At 41.3% G+C, this 23,432-nt stretch overlaps 1 protein-coding gene across 1 annotated transcript; it reads right to left on the bottom strand.

Annotated features, from left to right (window-relative positions):
* Window positions 1-10,958: 10,958 nt before the first annotated feature.
* On the bottom strand, window positions 10,959-18,246 carry LOC311255240 (keratin, type II cytoskeletal 8-like). The gene is made up of 9 exons (XM_084349542.1): window positions 17,755-18,246; window positions 16,079-16,287; window positions 14,512-14,572; window positions 14,270-14,365; window positions 13,984-14,148; window positions 13,718-13,843; window positions 13,353-13,573; window positions 13,209-13,249; window positions 10,959-11,856 (listed from the first exon to the last, which is right to left on the bottom strand). Exons 1-9 carry the CDS (start codon window positions 18,205-18,207, stop codon window positions 11,459-11,461), a joined length of 1,770 nt encoding a protein of 589 aa, XP_084205668.1. The 5' UTR covers window positions 18,208-18,246; the 3' UTR covers window positions 10,959-11,458.
* Window positions 18,247-23,432: the final 5,186 nt, after the last annotated feature.

Here is a 23,432-nt window from a genome sequence, read left to right as displayed (position 1 = left end):
CAGATGATCAGATGGTGACGTTTTCAGAAAATCCTGCAGCTGTTCGCCCGGCCCAAGAAGCACTAACTTGTTTTACTCAAATCTGTTAAATGCCACAATCATGTAAACACAAAATGGCAGTCACAAACGAACCTCAGTCTGAGAAGGCTACCTGTCGTAACAGTTACTCCTTACTGCTGTAGTGGTGTGCTTTATGCTAACCAGGTTAGCTTGGCTCAGGGACTGTGTGCTATGTTGCTAACATTAGTCACTAAAAGAGTGTGTTGCTGCCGCGGCTCAGGTGCTGTTTGTGCACAGCTGCTGAGGAGCAGGCTCAGCGGCTGTGTGGGCCCGCTGCCATCGCTGTCATCGCTAACCATATCCAACTACCTCATGTCTCACTCACATGTAAGAAAACACCTAATATTTTCATAATGAATGTAAACAATGAACATGGCTATTGTTGGTACTCACTGCTGTCAAGCTAGCATGCGTTGGGAAAGTTTGGCTGCACTTTCTCACCCATTCTTGTGCCACTAGCTCGCTAATAGCTTCAGCAGCACATGGGTAGCCTTGTGGAAGACTCCAGTCATGTTGGATGTGCTCATGTCAGGCAGGCACTTTGGTAGAAAATAGGTAGCCTGGGACGATTCAAGTAGAGGCTTGCAACAGTGGCACAGTTACTTTATTTATTTTTTTATTTGTTAGTGCATTTGATTTATTGATTGCTGTCGGGATGTTAAGATATTTTCTACAAACATAACAAAAATCGCTTCAAGAATAACTAACAGCTTACTGTAAAATATATGCACTTGCCTCAGTCTACACATCCATCACTGATTTCAACAGAGATGAGTAGAATGTACTGCCTTATGCTCTACACATACACTAAAACCTATCTGTCTACTGATCAGGTTGTTAAGGGTGTGGCTGCTCAGTAGCTGCTCAGTCAACACAGTCTTGGTTTAAAGGCCCCTATAGGGTGTGAAACCTGTTTAGTGTTGCAACTGGACCTCCTCCTTATGAGATCTCACAGACATCAGATTATTTGTAGCTCACTATGTCAATGTTGATCTTAAATTTTATTGTAGCACTTAATGTTTACAGTCATAGCTGTCACTGAAACACTTTCCCTGTTGTCAAATGTACTTGAGTAATGAGTAATGTCTTACAGTATTCATTTCGATGTTCATTCATGCAGGCATGTTTGGGGTAAAGCAGATGAAACGCACAAACTTACTGAAACTGACTTATCACTCAATTTCCTGCTATCATTACCTCATTCCCTTCCCACATCTCACTATGACAGATGTGTAGCCACCTTATGTTATTGTTGCCGCAGCGCTTAGCAACCACCCGCTAATCATTGTATATACTCATCACTTACATATCCCCTTTGTGTGTGTGGGTGTGTGTATGTGTGTGTGTCCAGATATAATTGCCACTCAAGTTACAATCTTTAAGAAGTTGTGTAATAAAGATTTCTTTTGCTTTTGTAAATAAGGTGACAATGTTGCAATAAAAAGGGGAAAGAGCAATAGAAAATTGCAGCCTCTAACAGCAGACTACTTGGCACATACCGGCATACTTGCAAGTTTGAACAGGTGAAAGGAAAGTGATAACGTGTCATCAAACCACCCCACCCTTTTTAGCTTTAGACCTCCAGAACAGCAGTTTTGATTGCAGGAAATAATTAACATGGCCTTGTAAAACCGCACTTGTCAGCCAACAGGATGCCAGCCTGTAACACTTGATACACACAAAGAGTGTGAAAAGAAAGGAAGCTCGAAGAAAGAATGATCAAATTCTAACAATAAAATGACACTGTTGTTTGATTGTGGAGTGAAGAAATGACAAGGTACAGGGCACAGAGAGTTTCTCCCCAAATAAAGGATGAACTCTGATGATGTCTGACATTGACACTAACTATTTTGTTTAAAATCATTTGGTTGAATATGGCAGGCATGGACTTGGTTTAAGCCACAAGGGAACAAGACTTGGTCAAAATGTAGTATAGCAGGACCTTGTATGGTCAGTGTGTGAAAATGTGGCCAATTTGTTACATTAGTGCTCAGAGTTAGTGTCTACAATGTAAATCACTAGACATTATAGAATGCTCATCTGCAATTTTCTGTAGGTTCCAGTAATGTTTGTTGTTAAAGTGGACTGAAGCCGCAGATTACATGACATGGCTGAGCTATGCTAAGAAAAAACCAAAGGCTATAAAAGCAGTTGCAAGAATCATACTTTCCACTCATCTTGAGATGTTGATTTAAAAAGAGCATACTGCATTTTTAATTATAAGTATTCAATGCAGATAACAGTTAGCACCAGTTCACTTTGCAAGAGCAACAGCCAATGGGGAAACCCTAACGCTTGACTAACCATACCAACAGTGTAACTTCATCACCAAACTACTCATACTAATACTCATTAAGTCAGTCATGGGTGACTGCGGTTAGCCAATAATGTTAAAACAAGAGTAAAGCCCTGAAGACTTTCCAACAGTTGGACACGCCAACAGTTTTCCAACCACAAAGTATGTAGCTAGTCAAAGGTTTATGCAGGCCCAGGAAAATTTAGTCTGTCACACCTGTGCATTATTTACAGCCAAAGTTATGTGTGAGAAATGCAGATAAACATAGATTTGATCAAAGTGTTCACAAAAGTTCACAAAAGCATTTCTATCAGAGTTTGAGTGATCAAGAGTCAGTGCATTTGCAGGACAGTCCCACACCTCAAATCTCATTTTACAGAGAGACCACAAAATGAGTATAGTGTAGTTTTGCACATGGCATGTTTAGCGTCAGTGACCGTGAGTTACCCGAGTTAACCTGAGCTGCATCTCACAACTTGTCTTATTCATGTTGTCTTGTGTTATTTTTTTCACGTAGCTTTTCTGTTTCTCTTGACATAAAATTGACTTTTTAAATCTCAGAAACATAATTGACAAAGCAAGCAGTCCACACATCCTGCGACCAACAGAAATTCTTGACTACCAAGTTTAAAAGATGCAGTTTAACCAAGAAGAAGCATTTGAACAGGGCAACAAAAACACATTTGTATCTTAATGGGACAAGGTGAACAGGGCCGGCCCGAGGCATAAGTGAACTTTGTGGCTGCTTGGGCCCCCTGGTGGCAATCGCAAAAAAAAAAATTTTTTATTTATTTATAGATATTTTTTTTTACATATTAAATAAATTAAACAAGTGACATAAATTAATGAATGAATAAATAATTCAAGACAAATCGCACACATAGACACTGCATCAAGTTAAAAAAATATAAAAAACATAAAAATTGTCACAAAAAAGGACGTATCCCTCTGGTGCCAAATTATTTGTGTCAATAATTGTCAAGCACAGGTGACTCCGCGGTGGTGAGAGGGGCTTAGGGGCCCCAAAAGGTTTAGGTCGGCACTGAAGGTGAAACTTGTGATCTTTTGTGGTCAACAAAAGCTCCTTTATAATTAATAACTAGGAAAGATCAAACAGGCTTACGCAATTTGGCCACTGTGCTATTATCACGTGTGGAGTGAAATATATGTTGATCAAACCACTTGTGATTTGCATATAAGTTCAATTGCGACTCCATGTAACTCTGGAAACATTGATTGAATACCACAGAACATTTAGTGGTAACACACCCAGATGCCACCCTCAGGGCAGGGCAGCCTAGTTCTGTCAGATCATAACTTAGATACTAGTTGAAACCAAACAGGTACAGCTGACAGGTCGGTCCAGCTGTTGGGTGCCCTAGAGTTATGCAGTAAATGAATCGAGGGTGTCTTTCCACTCCCACTGTCAAGAGACGCCCTACAGAGCCTGGACGACTTGTCAATCAGTTTTAGTGGAAGATGACAGATGACTGATTGTGATGACGGGAAATGTTTAGAATTGTTGAGAGGGGTGCAACCAGGGAGGTGTGATAAACATACTGTGACGGTTTAACTTCGTTCAAGGACCTTAAACCAACCAGTATGCACCTTCCATGGCCAAAATATGTTTGGAAGCTAAAGTTTGTTGCCGGACCATCCACCCCTTCTGAGCATTGCACAAGCCTCCCATCTCCTGTAAGTTCTCATTAGGTACAGTGCGCAGGGCAGACAGCACATGTCACAGCCTGTTCTCACTCCCAACGCCTCAAATATGGGTGCATGATCGGAGACCCTATGCTTCACACTATAATACTGTAGGTAATTTCTGAAGGTGCAACTCTAGACTAGTAGAGAAAAGGCTTTGCTGGGTGGGTGGTTGATTGGATGATCAGACATGGGACTCTCACCCAGTTGACTTGTTTTTAACTTACATTAGTTGCATATCTTAAGTTACAATAGTAATGTGACTTAACTCACATAACATCCTAACTTATGTTCGCGCAAATCATGATGTTTTCCCTAAACCTAATCAAGTAATTTTGGTGCCTAAACCTAACCAGCAGTCCAAAAATAAAGAAAGAAAGAAAGAAATTCAAAAGCTTTATTTTGAAAGATCAGCTGAACATTGCATATTTAACCCAAACCCTATGGTGGATTGCATGACCGCAGGTTTTCTGCCTGTCAATTAGTTTGTAGTAATTTGATTGTACACAAATTATGCTTAGCCTGCAAGCAAACTCAGTCAGACAGCTCAAGTTGCACTCACACTTGATACGTCCTGAGCCAATGCACCCTTACAACATGGCAGTGTAAATGCCCAGCTCTCCCTCTGCCTGTGCTGGTGCCTCATTGTTCGGCACACACCTCCACAACCAGCATTTCTGCGGCTGCCTCTTATACCTTTAACCAGCTCCTCCACCATCCCTGCGTACACCTGTATGCTCTGACTCAAGTCTTTAGAGGAAGACTCCAAACTTTTTCCTTTGTTGTTCATACACTTTCCTACATGAGCTGACTGACCTTAATGTCAGAAAATGCACCATATGAACACAACATGAACTTAAACAAAGAAGGGGCACAGAGAGCCCCTCTGGTACACAGGGTCACAAGATTAAGTAGCCATGCAGGACCTGTCTTCCATGACATGATGCTTCAGTGTTGCAAACACGTTCACAAATTTGCAATTTAAGGCCGTTGCTGTTAAACCATTTTCTGTGATATCAGATGTGTTTTTGTTAAGTGTTGACAATGTATTGCCTGCTGTTGTATTGGTCTTGTCATTAGGTGCATCTCTAATGACTGGCTCTAGTAGTTGGTTCTATTTATTGATCCACTTTTTAATTTAGTTGCCAGGGAAGCTCATAAGACATCAATCCTAGAACATGTGTTAGTTCGCCTGCACTGGGCTCCAGGAGTTTGGTACGATATTTGCACAACGCAATCTTGCACAGAACATCATAGACAAAAAAAAAAATTGGTAACAATATAGAAAACATGGGATCATGCTGATGAGGATGACATCATAGGCAGTTTTGTAGAAACAATGTAAATGAAAGCAAGAAGCAGAGGTATGAGTCACAGAACTATTGCCCCACTGACAAAAAAAATGGTGGTAATGAAGACAGGAGGTAATATTAATAAAAATAGGATGTTCAACCTTTTTACCCATTGATGGGTTAGGATGAAAGGATGTATTTTTTGAAGAATATTGTGCAATTTTATATTCTGTATTTATGGTCATTGATATTTTTTATCTGCCAAGAGTAATGTTTTTGTATACATTGTTTATATGGGCTTTATTGGTCACATAAAGGGTCAGTGAATTATACATGAGCAAACCATAAACAACCTCAGATACCACCCTGATGACTGCAAGATGGACGAAAACAACTGTAGAATAAAGCAGAGTTGTGCAACGTGTTTTAATCTTGGGTAGTAGTAGAGTAAGAAACTGTTGAATAATGAAGACAAAACAAAACAGATATTTTGTACAATCTATTGCAGAAGGCCTTGTAACCCTAAATCTCAGGCTGTCTTTTTAGAAATGGACTTTTACGATTTTATTTTTATTTTTACGAGATTTGCTGAGCATGTACAATTGAGACAACATCATATAATGTAGGTATTAAGAGAAGGCTCATACTGGAGATGGGGGGGATCTATTTCTCAGCGACTGCTGAGAGACTGTCTCGATGGATGAATGGATGGACACCGGTCCACCATGTGCTCATCATGTTCACAGAGATGTAGCTGGTGGAGGTGAGCTCTCTGAAGGTAAAGAATGAGGGAATTTTTCAATGCTAGAACAGATACCTCCATTTAGTCCTCTTCGGTGTGGTGGTATACTACCCGTTGAAGTTAATGACAACTTTGGATATACACTCACTGGCCACGTTATTAGGTTGATCTGTACGATCTAATGGAATCCAATGCACCAACTCTGCCGTCAATTTTACTTTTAGGAAACGTATACATTTTCCGATTTTGTTGATAATGTCTGAAAAGTGTTACAAAGATGGGGTGACAAACTGGGTCATCGTATTTGTACATTTGCATTAAATAATGTATGTGTAAAGTCATGCATTCATAAATTTGTCTTTCTTTCTTGCTTTTCAAACAGTTTTTAAGAGTTGTAAAACATGTTTTAAAAGGTTACAAACAGAAATTTTCCTCCAGCCTGACCAATGAAGTCTGACTTCCTCAGAAGTCACAAACCAAGCTTTGTGTTTAACACAAGAATGGGCACACCTTAACCAGGCATCCAGAACGCTACACTCTACCTTTCTACAAAACAATCCGTCTGTCAGTAGTGTCCGCCCAGTGTCTGCAGAGGAATCCAGACCTGTTTCTCAAGCTCAGAGAACTGAGTTTCTCTCTCTCTCTCTTTTATGGTTTAAATACAATTGTTAATCTCGCTTTCGCTCATATCAAGACCTGTATAGACATATCCCGGATGAGTCAAATTGAGGTGATTAAGTAAATTGCCGTTGGTGTAGGTTTAGCGTAAAGAGACGATTAAATCTGACAGTTTACATGACTAAATCATAAATCCCTGGAAACAAATCAAACACTAAATGTTTTTTAATGCTTGAGCTGTTGAGCTTTTATTTGCATTTAGTAGAATTTGACACTTGACAACAAATTTCACATTTGTTACTTTGTCATTGCGCAGAATAGCGCAATGAAACCACTGAATCATGCCAAAGTGTGTGGTAGGCATTTTTACATGTCTCAGACAGTTGTTCTTTGCTGAGCTAATGTACTGACTCAGGTGCTCAGTACTCACCTGTTTGTTTATTCAGTTTGTGTGGTGTTGGCTAGCCCCGGCCTGCGCAGTACTACAGATGTTAACATAAGCTGTTACGTGCAATCAAAACCAGTGTCAAAATAACGCCCCCAAAATAACAATATATGAAGAACAAAGGACTACAGATACACATCTTTTCATTAGTGCAGTGTTGCAACATTTGCCTGCAGGCAGCCGAGAGAAAGGCATGCATTTGATTTTGTTTTCTCATTGAGGTGTGAACATGTTTACCCTGGATTCTAGCAGCCAACAGAGGTATATTGTATAGATTACATAACATCATGGTATAACTGGTACCTGTCACTACATGCCGTGCTGTTAACCCCAGGCTAGATTGGGGATTAAGAAGGGGGAGTGGACTGCACATCAATCAAAGTCATGCAGACAAGTTTCAACTTTCGCGTATCACTCTTGACACCGCGGCCTTGCCCCATACCTCACACTTACATATCCATAAAATCTATTGTGTGTTGTTCAAACATTCATTTGTTAGGGATTATTCTGTACTTGACACCATTTTATTGTTTTATTCACAAGTGTAGTCTTGTAAAAGGTGAAACAGCAAACATGAGATCACGGTCAGCCCAGCATGCTACAACAAGAGCAGCACACTTTATTTCAGCATAGAGGAGGAGGCCTATGTGGTCCTGGTTCACTGTGCCTCCTAGGGCAGATTCTCAGCTGATGAATGGATGTTGCAATGTTTTTCATGAATGAGTATATTAATTCATTTTGATTCATGATATTCAGCAGGTGGTTTTCATCTGCAGGCATGTTTCAACAACAGGCCTGAGAGCAGAACCCGCAGCAGTGTTTCAGTACAGTATGTCTGTACAGTGAGAGAGGGGCTGTCTGAACAGGTTCCTTTGCAGGGCAAACGATCAGGTCGGCTCCAAAAAGACACTTGTACATAATTGTTCAAGTCGCAATCAGTTTAAGTGGTTATGTAAGTAAAAGTAAAAAAAAAAAAAAATGGTGCATGAGTAAATTTGGTGTATTTGAACAGGGAAACATATACACATACATTTTACTGCAGTGCAAACACCTCATGTCGCACAATGCATATATTTACTTTCAACAACACTTGTAGAATTTTAAAGGGGCTAGTTGAAAATGTTCAGAAATTAAATAAAATTATCAAAAGAATGCAAACAAATAGCAGTTTTGACATTATGACATCTATGCATTATGATGCAGTGCAATCTATTAGCATTTTAATCAGCTATCCCCGGCTTATCCTGGTCCAAAGCTCCTGTGCTACAAGGGTAAACATTAACATCCCCCATGGTGCCTGAGGTCCCGGTCTGAGCAAATAGCTGCACAGCTAACTGATCTAACTAGCTAAGTCAGCTACCTGTTTGCAGCAGTTAGCAGTCACTCTGGTGATATGCTGCCCCTGCCAGTTTTGACATATTGAATTGATTTTTAATGCTAGAACAGATACCTCCATTTAGTCCTCTTCAGTGTGGTGGTATACTACCCCTTGAAGTTAACGATAGCTTTGGATATAGACTCACTGGCCAGGTTATTAGGTGCTTCTGTACAATCCAATGCACCAACTCTGCTGTCAATTCTACTTTTAAGAAAATTATTATTTTTCTGATTTCGTTGATAATGTCTGAAAAGTGGTACAAAGATGGGGTGACAAACTGGGTCATCATATTTGTACATTTGCATTAAATAATGTATGTGTAAAGTCATGCATTCATTCATTTGTCTTTCTTTCTTGCTTTTCAGACATTTTTTTACAGAGTTGTGAAACATACAAACAGAACCGTCTCCAGAGCAATGTGGGAAATGTCATTATTTCTGTCATTTACATTTTCTTGTTGAACGCTGTCCAATCTTGTCGGTGTGCGTGTGTGTGTCGCTCCCTCAGGCGCATTTCAAAGTCCTTGAAAGAAAAAAAATTTGATTCATTCCCAACTCATCAAAAACACTTTGGGGTCAACAACCTACAATCCCAAAAGTTACAAACAGAAATTTTCCTCAAGCCTTACCTATAAAGTCTGACTTCCTCACAAACCAAGCTTTGTGTTTACTACAAGAATGGGCGCACCTCAACCAGGCATCCAGAATGTTTCTTGTTTCCTTTCTACAAATCTTCCGTCTGTCAGTAGTCTGACAGTCAGTAGTGGCCAGTTTTTACATATTGCACCTTTAAGGTCCTGTTCTTTACTTGAGTATGTCAAGTAATGCTGCAGTTAGCCTATGTCACTCTAAAAATATAAGCTGAAGCTGTTTGTTTTAGCATTTTGATTGCGTGATTCATTTAGTATTGACATTGATATACACTGTTTATTATTGACATTGATATACACTTTTTATTATTGATTTTGTTGACCACTCATGTTAAACTAGCAACTTTTGATGATTACTAGCCTTAAATGTCAAAGAATAGAATAATATCCAATTCATACAATCAGAATGTTAAAACTAAAACAAAACTTACACTATCACCTTATTTTCATTAGGGGAATTAAACTAATATGTGTTTTGTTCTGTGCAACGTGCAACGTTTCTGGTTGTTGTCTGTGTACGGTTGTTGTGTAAGTGCTGTGGGTTGTAGTTTTTTCTAAATGTTGAACATGCTGTCAAATTGGTGAACATGTTTATTCACATTTATATTTGTTCGTGTTTTGTCTATTTGCAAGTGTTTTCTTGAGCTGACCATCTAGCAGACAGAAATGAGAGAGGTATCAATCCCCTCATTTTTCCAAAAGAGTTTTTCCCAAAAAAATCAGCTGTCACCATCATTTCAGGTCAGCCGTTGAAACTATTGTTGTGAAGATGTTTGTGTGTACAGATTGTTCGTGCCTTCCGTGATATCATTCTTTGATGCAGTTAACAGATCAGGCCCTCAAGCCTGAAAACGCCCCAGGCAGAGAGAGTTCTTTTAAGAGTTTTGAACGAGGGGTGGGCTTGTGGGCTTTGTGCAGCTGTCTGTCTTCAGCTTCATGTGAGGTTGAACAGCCTTGGGCGCAGCACCACCACCCATTTCATGCTCAAACCTGTCCACCTGCAGCTAAAAAGGCCTGTTAAGTAACCACGTCCTAAAAGAGAAAAATGTCCTTTATTGCTTAGTTAGATCATATATGTTACTTCGGTATATGTGCAGACTCTCATGCTTATTAGCTTTTGCATGAGTTGCCGTGTTGTCGTCTGTGGCGAACTATTGGCGTCTTTAAATTTGACTGTGTGTCTGATTAGTTTGTTTTGTATGTGCATGGTGTGAACTTTAAATTAATACTTGTTTGACAGTTGGTGATTAAGGGTGTCGGGAACATGACATTTGGTGACATTTTGTAGGAATGCATGACCTTAAATTAAATTTGTTGAAGATAAAGTCCTGAATTAGTGTGTATCCGGAGCGAAGCAGGATGGGACATGTCGTCTGTTCCAGAACAATGTGGGAAATGTCATTATTTCTGTCATTTGCGTTTTCTTGTTGAAAGCTGTCCAATCTTGTTGGTGTGTGTGTCGCTCCCTCAGGCTCATATCAAAGTCTTTAAAGGAAAAAAAGCTGTTTTTTGAGTCTCATTCCCAACTCGTCAAAAACTGGGGGCGCGGCCGACCCAACCTACAATCCCAAAAGCGTCAATATTTGACGAGCTGGGAATGAGACTCAAAAACTTTTCTTAGAGATAGGACCTTTAAATGTTTCTTTGATTGAAGCGTTGTGTAAGCATGTGTTCATTTTATGTTAAATGAAACATATAAATAATTGAGTGTGCAATGACACACTTAAATAGAAGACTGTAATCCAATAAAACACAACAGAACATCACACAAAAACACTTTTTGAAGATTTATTGTTGAGCAAACAAGACTTCAGGCGTCGCCAACAGTAGCAAACCAAAAAAAAGGTTGTACTAAGTAGAAGTCACAAAGACATCTGTGACTGGTTTTCTTCTTATTTAACTGTTAAGGTACAGCAGGAGGTCAGCATGACGACGGCTCATTTTTTTCAAACTGCTCCAATCAGCAGTAAGATGTTCCAACGGGAATTTCAGGCTGATGAGACAGCAGTGCTTGGAGAGGAAAACAAATACAACAGTGCCACCTGCTGGCTAAGCAAGTGTGGTGCAGCAGTGACTCAGACTACAGTTGACAGTAAAGAACAGTAAAGGTAGTTTCAGAAACGTGAACAAAGACTCATCTATAAGCACCTCTTCATTACTTATGTCTGAATTAAAGCTCCGACAGTAGAAATACACCTATTATCAGGAGAAGGCACCTCGGTGAATGACTCATTAAAGAATTGGAAAATGAAGCAAAGTGTCAGGGAAAGAGCATCACTCCTCAGCCTCAGCCACGGCTTCGGCCTCCACTTGCTCCTGCTCCTTCTCCTCCACAGCGGCCGGCTCCTCGATGGCTGCCTGCTCCTCCTCCTTCTCCACCTCCTGCTTCTCCGCTACCTCTACCTCTACCTCTACCTCTACCTCCACCTCCTTCTCCATCTCCTTCTCCTCCTCCTTCTCCTCCTCTTTCTCCTCCTCTTTCTCCTCGGTCTTGATCACCACAGTTTCTGTCTTGGTGACTGTGGTGCTCTTGACTGTTGCTACCTCTGGAGCAGCGATGACAGAGCCGAAGCTGCTGCTGCTGCTGCTGATGGCCTTGGCTCCACCGAAGGAGCAGCTGACGTAGGAAGGGGTGCGGGAGCTCTCCAGGCCGTAGGCGTTGTAGTTCATAGCTGCATTAGCAGAAGTAAAAAGCATTTAATAACATGGCTTGAAAAGGTCTAATTCAACAAAAGATAACTGCAATATGCTGCATCCTCCTACAACCACATTGTATGCCCTTAATGAAAGAGGAAAGTGCCAGGTGAGAATCCAAAAGCGGTTTGTCAGTGTATGGGGCGACGTGTTTACAGCACATCTCAGGACGGTGCCACTTTTCCTTCCACCTTACTCTCCATTCCTCAACCCTACAGGAGAAATTCTTCTCCTCACTGATGTGGGAGGTTTACGACCCCCAGCCACATGATCACATGACCCATTTGGCCCATTTTTCGACATATCTGCCGGAGAGTGCCAGGAATAGATCAGACAAAAGACACAAGTTGTGGACAGGACAACTTGACAGAACTGTTGTGTTTCTATATCTGTCGCTCTCATATTCAAGTTTGTTTGAATGTGTAGTTTTGTTTTGCATCACAAGAACAATAAGAATTACTTATGTTTCATTGTGTTTACTTGGAAAAGCTGACGTGTACTGTAAGGTAGCAGCATCCATGCAACAGGGAAGTTCATGATAAATAAATAAATGACTAAATAGAAGATACTTTTACAAAGACCAAAGTGACACTAACTGTAATGCTACTTGTTAGTGATTGTTATGTTGATTATATATTGAATGACAAAGTGTTGCTGCTGGCAGACAAATGTTCTGATAGCGCTTGGGTACGAGAGTTGACGTAGTGTTTTGGTTGCATTGGTGCAGGAGATTGCCCAGCTGAATGTTGCTAAACAGAGCCTTGAGAAGAGAAACCCCTGCAGAGAAATGTGGCACAGCGACTGTAAAAGAAACTGTGACACAGATCTCTTTGCTTTTCACTCTCCCAGCACAAGAGCAGACACTGAGAGCAGATTTAACCTGACACTCTTCTGCTCACAATATCCTCAATCTTGTCCCCAATGAGGATCAAACAGGTCCTGCTGGGTTAGCAATATATATGACTCTTTAATCAGTAAGAAGTCACATGTAAAGGAACGCACCAGACTGGTTGAGATGGGAGATTGGGAATCCTGGAGTGATTGTAGGGGAAATCTTTAAAGGGACAACCTGTCATATGTGATATTTCATCACACTTCTTTCTCAATGGAAATTTTATCAGTGAAACAATGGAAAGCCACATGGACAATCTTAACAAAGTTGAGTGACGAGAGAGAATATTAGCTACAGTAGGTGTGAGTTTTGAGAACGTTGTGTGTCTGTGTGAACAGATTGTCATATAGCCTAGATTTTTCATGGGTTTGTACTGTATGGTAAAAATCAACAGTGAAATACTCTAAATGTTTGCACTTAGGTCGAACATGAACTTACAAGTCTGCTTGGATATTGTGGTCTTGATTCCAGTTGCGAGCCTGTTGATGAAAATAGAAAAAGACAGAAGCAAGCGTGAGATACACAGAAATATATTCCATCTGTCATCACCTCCACAAGCTCACTCTCTCAGTAACATCTTACCTGTCCTCCTCTCCCTCCAGCAGCTTCCTGTAGGTGGCGATCTCAATGTCCAGAGCCAGCTTCACATTCATCAGCTCCTGGTACTGGCGGACCTGCAGGGCCATGTCCTGCTTGGCTCTCTGGAGAGCTGCCTCCAGGTCTCTGATGCGGAGCTTAGCGTCCTTCACTGCCATCTCACCACGCTCCTCGGCCTCTGCGATTTGAGCTTCCAAGTTGTTTCGCTGAGAGGGGAAACAGAGAGAAGAAGAAAAGCTGTGTGAGGTGTTGTATAAAAATGCAATCTCTCTGGCTCTCTATAAGGCCAGAAAGACCGGGCAGAAAGAAGTGATGTTTAAATATACAAAACTGCAAACTGTAAACCTCACCTGTGCTTTAACCATGTCAATTTCAGAATGCAGCCTGTTTATCAAGCGGGTCATTTCAGCAATCTCAGCCTTGGATGACTTCAGGTCCTCACCATATCTGCCTGCTGACTGCTGCATCTCTGCATACTGTTACAGACAGGGACACGGTCAAGCTGACACATCGAAATGCAGTTTGAAAATCCAGGTATGTTTTAGCTGTCTGGTGTCAAACCAGGTGTTTTTGGCATGTTTTAATCTCAAATAACACAATATAAGAGTGGTCTCACCTTTGTCTGGTACCATGACTCGGCCTCGGCTCTGCTACGGTTGGCGATGTCTTCATACTGGGCACGCACTTCAGCAACAATGGCGTCCATGTCAAGGTTACGGCTGTTGTCCATCTCAACCACAACAGATGTGTCCTTGATCTGGCTCTGCATGTCATGGATTTCCTACAATACAAAAACATAAACACAGAAGAAATAACAACAAACGTTGTTATAAAATTACATGTGGCTAAAGCAATTAATCATTTGTGTGCCACTGAAAAGTAAAAAGGAAAAAGGTTATTACCGCATCATAGATCTGCCTCATGAAGTCAATCTCATCGGAGAGCGCATCCAGTTTGGTTTCAAGCTCCACTTTGATCATGTAGGCTGCATCAGTGTCCTGCACAGGAAAAGACAACGCTGAGAATATTCATTGTTGCATGTGGCCCCGACCTTGAGGTATAAGAGGTCATCATATGGGCTCAGTCTGCTCGAAGGCTATTTATAGTTTCAAGGTCAAGAATATGTTAGAAAACCTGAACAGACCTTCTTTATGAGGACAAAGTTGTTCTCAAACTCGTTGCGCTTGTTGAGCTCATCCTCATACCTGGAAAAAAGAAATAGAATATGAAGATGACATGCCCAATAAGTCAAGATGAGTTTTACAAAAATGTATTTTAATCCTTTCAATTAAATCTGATCAATATGTAGGACGTATATTTTCAAAAAAGTTTAATTAAACTTTGCATCTACAAAACCCTGCAATATTATTTTGTGTCACTTGGGGGCAGCAGGAACAAGCTGTAAAACCAACACAGATATACAGTATTTAATGACTGTAATATGATGAGCATGTAAGTTGCCTTTGAACACATCCAGTAGATAATGGAGCAACATTAGCATTCATTTGGAAACATCGGCCTCTTTAGCTGGTAAATGCTCTGCCATGTTCACCAGTTAACTTTTTTTGTTGCCTTAAAGACAGTCTAGAAACAAGACAGGAGAGTTAAGAGTCATTTCCTGTATCTGTGCCACGTGGTTTTGCTGCTGCCACACCCCTTTAGGAGACAGGCCTTGATACCGTCCACTCCAATGGGAGAAGTGAAAGTGAGGACAGATACAACTGCTACACATTCTTTTGCCCCATTGTCACTGAAATACATATTGTACCCATTTACTACGGGAGATTTAAGAGTCATTTCCTGTATCTGTGCCACGTGGTTTTGCTGCTGCCACACCCCTTTTTTCGATACCGGTCTCGATACCGTCCACTCCAATGGGAGAAGTGAAGACAGTGATAGTGAGGACAGATACAACTACTACACATTCTTTTGCCCCATTGTCACGGAAATACATATTGGACTCATTTACCACAAGCCACATATCTTCCAAACATTCTGACAAAGATGAACAAATCAAGAGAAAATTCATTTTGTACATATGCTCTCATGAGATCTGGAGTGAGCATATTAAGCTTGTAGATAAAAACAGGCCAAAGCATAAAATACAATACAAACATAACTTGTTTTAATGACTCTAGCTTTGTTTTGTCTTGACATGTGCAAGTAATTATCTACAGCAATGCGCTGGTGTGAAAATGCCCAGCGGGGATAGAGGAGAGGCAGCCACGCCCACTTTGCACAACAACTTTGCTGTGGCTTAATGCGTCTTCTTTTGTTGTAGAGCACCTTTAGTTGCATGCAGTGAGTTTTAATAACTTTCACAAAGAACTGAAATATGCTGAAATTCTCTGTAGAGCTCAGAGGAACTGCAGTCTCTGGGTCTGTAACCATGAGGGACACTTTTCACGTCTGTGTATTCATTTTTCCATTGTTAATATAAACATGTAATAAGTGCAGCTTTTAAAGCAAAATTGTAGAGTTTTGAAACAGTATTAGCTGGTTGCTGAAAACAGATTTCTTCTGCGGTTGAAAACCAGACTGATGAGAGCTGCAGGAGAGAACCAAAATTGTACAGTTGAGCTGAAAGACACCAAAACGGTCCGTAGAGCTGAGAAGCACTGCAGAGTCTGGGAATAAATCTCTTTGATTATTTGTTAATCAAAAGAATATTATTCTCGGAGATAAAGGTTGAAATCTGCTACTCCACTTACTTGTTCTTGAAGTCCTCGACCATGCCTGTCATGTGATGCAGGTCGGACTCAAGTTTGAGTTTTTCGTGACCCAAGTTGTCCAGCTGCCTGCGCAGGTTGGCAATGTAGGCTTCGAACATGACATCGATGTTGGAGCAAGTCGTGGTCTGTTCCTGGAGGAGTTTCCACTTGGTCTCGAGCATTTTGTTCTGCTGTTCTAGGAAGCGTACCTGCAGATGGAAAAGGGGGGAAAAAACAATGATGGGTCGTTAAGAAAAAGCTGTTTTATACCTGTTGATCGCACAGAAATAGCTGAGTGGATTGATAGTGATGGTTGAGCTTTAGACTTAACGTAAGAATAAATATGGATGGTAAAAAATGGTGTTCAATGAGACGAGAGAAAGAATGCATGTCAACAGAATGTGGGAGTGACTCAAAAAACATGAATGGCTTCACTTTGTTTGCTGATGGACAAAGAAAAGTGTGAAGATCGACTGAAAAATAAATGACTAATTGATCTTCTGACACCTCCAACTCACCCTGAATGTCACATCAATTACTCCTCAGTCATTTCTGACCCATAGTGCCGCGTGTGGACACAAAGAGGCACTGTTTCCCTCATTATGACACATGTGCCCCTTTTAAAACTTTTCTATTCAGCGTGCTGACCCTGGGTGGGGTCCCGCTTCCACTCTGCAAACATGAGGAGAGACACACAGCTGTGCGTGTGTGTGCCGTATCACGATGGTATGTAGAGGAGGAGACGGGAGCTTTGTTTTACGACGTTTTAGTCGCAGTGAGTGTGATTGATTTACATTACTGCAGGGTGCCTCCTCGAACAGTTACAATGGACTGAAGAATCTGATCAATCTGAGGTGGGGAGGAGGGCAAGCTTCTGTCTGATAAGATTGTTGTATGAGACATTTCAGTGACCTGTTTGATAGCGGGTGCATTACAATGATTTATGTCTGGAAAATGGCTTCCTCGATTGCCTCGTAAACTGGATTTGTCCAGACCACTGATAGTTTAAGGGGGATAATCTTTGCTAGAGTGATCGACTCCACTCTGCATTTCACAAGCTTGTCTAATGCAAACCTTTCCCCAGCCACTCCCACTCATTTTCCTCCTGTGAGTGGTTGAACTGGCTGGGAGCATTCAGGTGATGAAATCTGAAAATAAAAGAACACATTTTGCAGAACAAAAGCACAAGAATAAACCTGTCATTCTGTCTACTTTCATAACCATTAAATCTGGTTTTGCAGGATATTGCTCGCGCTGGGGTGCAGCCCCCCCGAGTTGTTCTGCTCCTCATCTCAGCCCTGTACAGTTTGTACTCTTTATCCAGGTTGATCAACTCAGTGATCTCGCCTGAGGGCAAACAAGTGAAGAACAGCCCAAATCCTCCACAGAAAGACAATGCATGCATTGTTATATGTACAGTTTTCACAGGATGATCCCCATTGTGAGTCAGACTTTTTTCACCTTGAGCTATCTTTGGCTTGCAGTTCACTAATTGTCGCTGAGGTATTATTTTCTACTCTGAGTGGAATTTAATAGTTTTGTCCTGACAGTCAGAAAATCATCAGACACAAAAACCTAGAAAGCAACATGCTGCATCTGCTGTTTGCTGTTACTCCTGCATTTTTCCACATGTAGCTTTTATGTCATAAGAGACTAAATGTCTGTCTTCGACTTACCTTGTCAATGAATGAAGCAAAGCGGTTGTTGAGGGTCTTGATCTGCTCCTTCTCCTGGGTGCGGATGCCATGGATGGTGGGGTCAATCTCCACGTTCAGGGGGGCCAGCAGGCTCTTGTTCACGGTCACAGCGGTGATGGGGGCCACCACTTCGTTGGCCATGCCACCTCCCATACCTCCACCGAAGCCCACATACCCAAACTCTACTCCCCCTCCTCTTTGTCCAGACCCCCCAGCAGCATACCCACCGACCACTTTGAACCCCCCAGCACCCACAGCAGCACCACTGCTGCCCACTCCTCCATAGGAGCTGCGGACAGCGTAGCTCTGCTTGCCACTACTCACACCACGGCCCCCGTAGCCGGAGAAGGAGCGGCTGCTGAAGCCCTGGGATGGACCCCTGGAGGAGGACATAGTGGAGTAGGTGGTGGTCTTCAAGGCTCTGACAGACATGGTCACAGAGGAGAGAGGAGAGACTGCAGAGTGAAGGAGAGCCAGGCAGATAGGACCCTCCCTGGCACATGGTGCTATTTATCAGAGCAGGGGTGGGACCCTGCTGAGGTGCGATTGGCTGCAATCCTCAGCAGGGGAGTGAAGGATGAAGGGGGGGCGAGATGAGGGAATGTCAGAGAAGAAAATCACATCGTGTTACACATATACAGCGCACAAAGTGTGCTGGAGGAAAGACAAGAATTACATAATAATCAGAGTGCCAGTTTCTATAAAACTAGTGCAGAAAAACTGGAACATGGACATTTATCAAATGGCATTTTCCATTACATTGCTTTAGATTACACTGACAACACTCGGGCCTGGTTTGCATGCATACCAATTACTGTACTTCAAACTCGAGTATATATACATATATATACATATAATTGTTGTATCTTCCGTACACGAACATGCACTCACACACACACACATGCAACACGAGAATATGAAGTCAAACCTCGGGTATAATGAACTGGCACGTAATTTTATCACCTCCTTTTCTGCTTTACAACTCTTCTCGTAGACGTGACATATTGCACAGTAAATTGTGTTTGCCCAGTGTGATGTGCTTTACGTGTTTGTGGGCAGTGACTGTATGCCTCAATAATTGTGGGAGAACCAGATTTACTCACAGTTTATGTTCCACTGTCTCGGGGAGTGTTCACAGAGAGTGGAAATGTTTCTGAGCAGGTATGGTGCAACAACATCCTTTGCACGAAACAAGCAAAATATTGAGGCTTTTACAAGTGGTGCTACTGAAACTTCAAAGTAAAAGCCTGTATTTAAAGCCTGCATGTTGCACAATTGAAACGTGCAGCGAGCTGGATGTCTCCATTCTCAGCTGTGATCAATGGACCAAACAAGGCAATGCACACACACACACACACACACACACACACACACACACACACACACACACGGGCTATTGATGCACATTCCTTTCATATCAGCCAGGTAACGAGCAAACAGAGTTTGTCTCTTTATTTTACTCTCAACCACACCTACGTCTTAAACAGCTTTCCTCACCCACACAAACACTGATAAACACCCATAAAAACACTGAGACTGCACATCATAGATATCTGATGATAGATAGATAGATAGATAGATAGATCTCTGTTTCTATGGTTACACATATTAATGATCATAACACATTTTTGGTGAGGCTTTATCATTTCCTCACAGTTGTATTTAAAACATGAACCTCAACCATCACCTCAAACTGTGGAATTCATGATTCACGTGTCACTCAGCAGATTTATGACTCATGATCTTTTCTGAGCGGTTCGCTAACTGTTGCCTAATTTGTACCAGAATGAAACCCCCTGCCTGCTCCCTCTACCAAGGCTTTCACCACACCCATTTTCTTTTCCTTTGTTTTCAAGGTTTTATATGGTTGCTAAAAAAAAAAAAGGAAAAAAAGAAGAATTCAACTATTTACCAGCTATAAAAAAGCCAAATCCCAAGATAGTGTGCTGAGTGGAAATGAAATGCGGAGGCAAAGGGGGCACAAGTTGTGGAAAGTACATGTTAACAACCTGAAAGAGACTCTCAGGCTTTGTACCAATCAAAAAATGCTTGCTTTGCTTGGCTTGTCTCAAACAGTGACGTGACTCCTCACAATGGAGCTGCTGTGCTAAACTTGGAGGCCACCTTATATGTACAATTTAACCAGTATTTGGTGTTTCATCAACTCAGCCTCTCTGACAAACACACCGACTGAGCTGTGTTTATTTCACAATGACTTTTCTTCTTCCACCAGATAAGATAATTCCTCATTCTTCCTGCATGAGAAAAGTTATGGTAATTTAAGAAGCTAACCCTCCGACCTCGGGTCTCTTGAGAGGACGGTGATGTTTTGGTTTGTATGAAGCTGCTACATGACACATCGAGTCAGGAATGTGCTGAGAGAGACACACACATGCTATAAGAGAGGAGGGGTGTGGAGAGGACTGGCAAGTGGGGGGTATGAGGACACAATTAGCAAAGATAAGAAGCTATTTTACAACGACTGACAGATTGATTGAGATGTTTAGTATGAATGGGATGCTGTCCATGATGGTGTACGGTAATCTTTAACAGGCTGGAGGCTACAGAAAATGTGACATCAGTCCTGCATCCACATTAAAATGTGGTTATAATGAGTTTGCTTCATGCGGTGCTTCTGAACAATATAACTAATAAAATTAAAGGCTAAAGTTAAGGAAAAAGTTATAAAGATAGAAGAAGGAAATGCAGAAAGGAAAAGGAAGAGAAAGGCCGTAAAACCTTGTCTGCAAGAATGTATTTAAAGAGGTGATGCTGTTGGTTTCATCTGTCGTCTTAAAGTTGGACTTTGTGCTCAGGAGGACCCTGCCAAGCCCTCAAAACTATCAGTAAAATCAGTTATACAGCTCAGTTCCTGCTGCGCCCTGCGATGCCTGAGCAAACAGCCTGCAGCAGCACAGACATGATAAACAGCAGGGGGCATGTTAAAGTGTTTAATAATGGGAGTATATGAGAGCTCATTGTTACAAGTCAGGGAGACATGGTACAACATGGAGTTACCACTTCCTCTTCTCTCTTTCTCTTCTCTCACTACAGCAGGTTTGTTTGCTTTGAGACTCACGCCCCCTGGTGACTGAAGGATGGAAGTGTAGTCGAGGGGGAGCGGCTGCATGATGTGATCATATGGTATCATCGCTGCTCCTCATTGACTGGGAGGCAGTCGACTTCATGAAACTTGATCCACACCAGAAGATGTTGCTGAGCTTTCAGCTACACTGGCAGCATCGCTCAAGAGAGTCTGTCTGCTCATCACTTTGGGTCCTGATGGAAATGTCCAGTGATGGAATGTAACTAAGTACGTTTACTCAAGTACTGTACTTAAGTACAACTTTGGGGAAGTTGTCCCTTACTTATATATTTTTTATTATTATTTTTAGTTTTCTTCAACTTTATGCTTCCACTCCACTTTATTTTAGAGGCAATTACTTTTTTAATTGATTTATTTTAAAATGTTGATTATCAGATCCAATAATCATCCAGGCTCACAATGGTCGACCCACACTGTAAATTTAATGTACATGTAATTTACTTTTACTTGAACTTTTGATACATAAGTACATTTAATATCAGATACTTTGAGATATTTACTCAAGCACATCCATATGTGTGACTCTCACTTTAACCAAAGTTATATTTTAACACGATAGCTTTACTTTAATGTAACATCAAGTATGACTTTCGGGTATCTTTTACAACTGTGGATTACAGACATCAATAGTCCCCATGATGAAAGTTACGGACTTTAGGATAATCTTTTTATAAACTTTTATCTTTTGCCTCTCAGGGCTTTCGTAGATCCCAAGTTCCCCTAATTGAACTGATTTCCAGCACAAAGTGCACACTGCCAGCCATGCTTGGATTATGAAAAATAATTTAAAAAATAATTTGTAAATATTTAAAAAGCACAGTGATTCATATTATAATTGTTTTAAATTAAGTGGTGAAACATCTGGTGGGATAAATTGAGCATTTTGGTGGGCCCCACATTGGACAGCCCTGACTTAGAGCATGAACTTTAATGAATTTTGTGATCCCTTAAAATTAATATTTTCCCAAAACTTGGCATTAAGACCAAATTCCTGCAAAACAACCATTCCCAGCAGCTGCTGCTGCTGCAGGCCACTATGTACTTAGTGGTAATAAGTAAATGCTAACAGGCTAAACTAAGCCAAACATCTACATTTAAGCATGGTCACTGTGAGCATGTTAGCATCACTTGTTCTGTGCTCTTGTTCCTGTAAAAAGGCGGCCTGTCGTGTAGTGATGACTCTTTGAAGGTGACTCTGGGCTAACACTTCTGACTCACTGCTCCTTTTAAGTCTTCCTGTGAAATGTCTTTGCACCAGGAGTGGACATGACATCCAACAGAGAAAATGTCTGTCAGTTGACACATTTCGCTAACCTCTGATGTGTGACCCCTATCCTAGGTTCTCGCCCTAAAACTGTAATCTACTATACATATACATTAATAATATAAACAAATTTCCTCTTTTGGCGCCTTGTGAGCATCTAGCATGAGTCACTGAGGGAGTGACCAAGAGGGGTAAGGAAAATGTGAGGAAGCGAGTGTGTAAGAGTGTATCACAGTCACACGCACGTCCACATTCCTGCATCTGTCAGGGTTATGCATATGCATCCATGCAAATACATATGCTGGGTTTGTATATAAGCATGTGAGAGCGATCGTTCTGCAATGAAGCTGGGTGACGGGGAGCCAGAGAGAGAGAGAGAGAGAGAGGGAAGTGAAGTTCATTCAAGGCCACGCTAGGCTGAGAGCGGTAATAATCTGACAGTTGTCCAGGATTTGTGGAGCACATAAACTCCTTCAGTAGTTTCCAGATTCCTGCTGTGTGTTTCTATGACTCACAGTCTCCAGCTTTCTCCTCTTTTTCTTTTCATTTCCTGTCTTATCTTGGGAAGAGGTGTGCAATTCAGATCCAGACTGTTGCATGTGTGGGAAAATAAAAAATCTCTAGTTCGAAGACAGTGTGTGTGCTATGAATATGCAAAATACAAAATACATTTCCACGTTTCTATTTGTTGATGTTGCCAACACAACTCAAACAAACAAGACAGAGAAACAGCTGTCATGAGGTTTGAGTCAGGCTGATTAAATTTGTTGTTCCTCTTTATATGTGCCTGCCTTCGTCACAGGCCAGACTCATTGATTCCTTTGCTTCTCTTCTCTTTTTTGCTACTCTCTGTGTGTCTTTTTTCTTCATCTTATCAAGTATAATTAAAAGAGATTACTAAATAGATGCACAGCGAGGGGCTGGTGCGATGTGTGAAAAAAAAACACTGAAACTTGATCAAGCATGAAGGTGAAGTAAGAATAGGAAAGAAAAGAACTAGGTTGTATGAAGCTCAGGAGGGTGTATGAGCCTTTGCCAGTTTCTCCTGGGAGTGGTTCATTTAGTTTTGTTATCCAGTTCTCTGGGGCCCAGTGGGAAAATCCTCTTTGACCACAACTTGAGCCCCAGTTAAACCTACATGAACCTACATGAACCCTTACAAAGTCAAGTCAGAACATTCTTGTAGCTTGGGTCTTTAGACAAATAATTAACTTTGTTCCATTCCTTTCTCTGTTTTTCACAGTGTTTTGCAGTTTCCTGTCACTTGTATCCTAGTCCCTACAGGAG

This window comes from Pagrus pagrus (genome assembly GCF_965226575.1).
Source record: "Pagrus pagrus genome assembly, chromosome: 3".
NCBI classification, from domain to species: domain Eukaryota; kingdom Metazoa; phylum Chordata; class Actinopteri; order Spariformes; family Sparidae; genus Pagrus; species Pagrus pagrus.
Note: the sequence above shows the minus strand (reverse complement) of the source record. Positions and strands in the feature narration are given on the sequence as shown.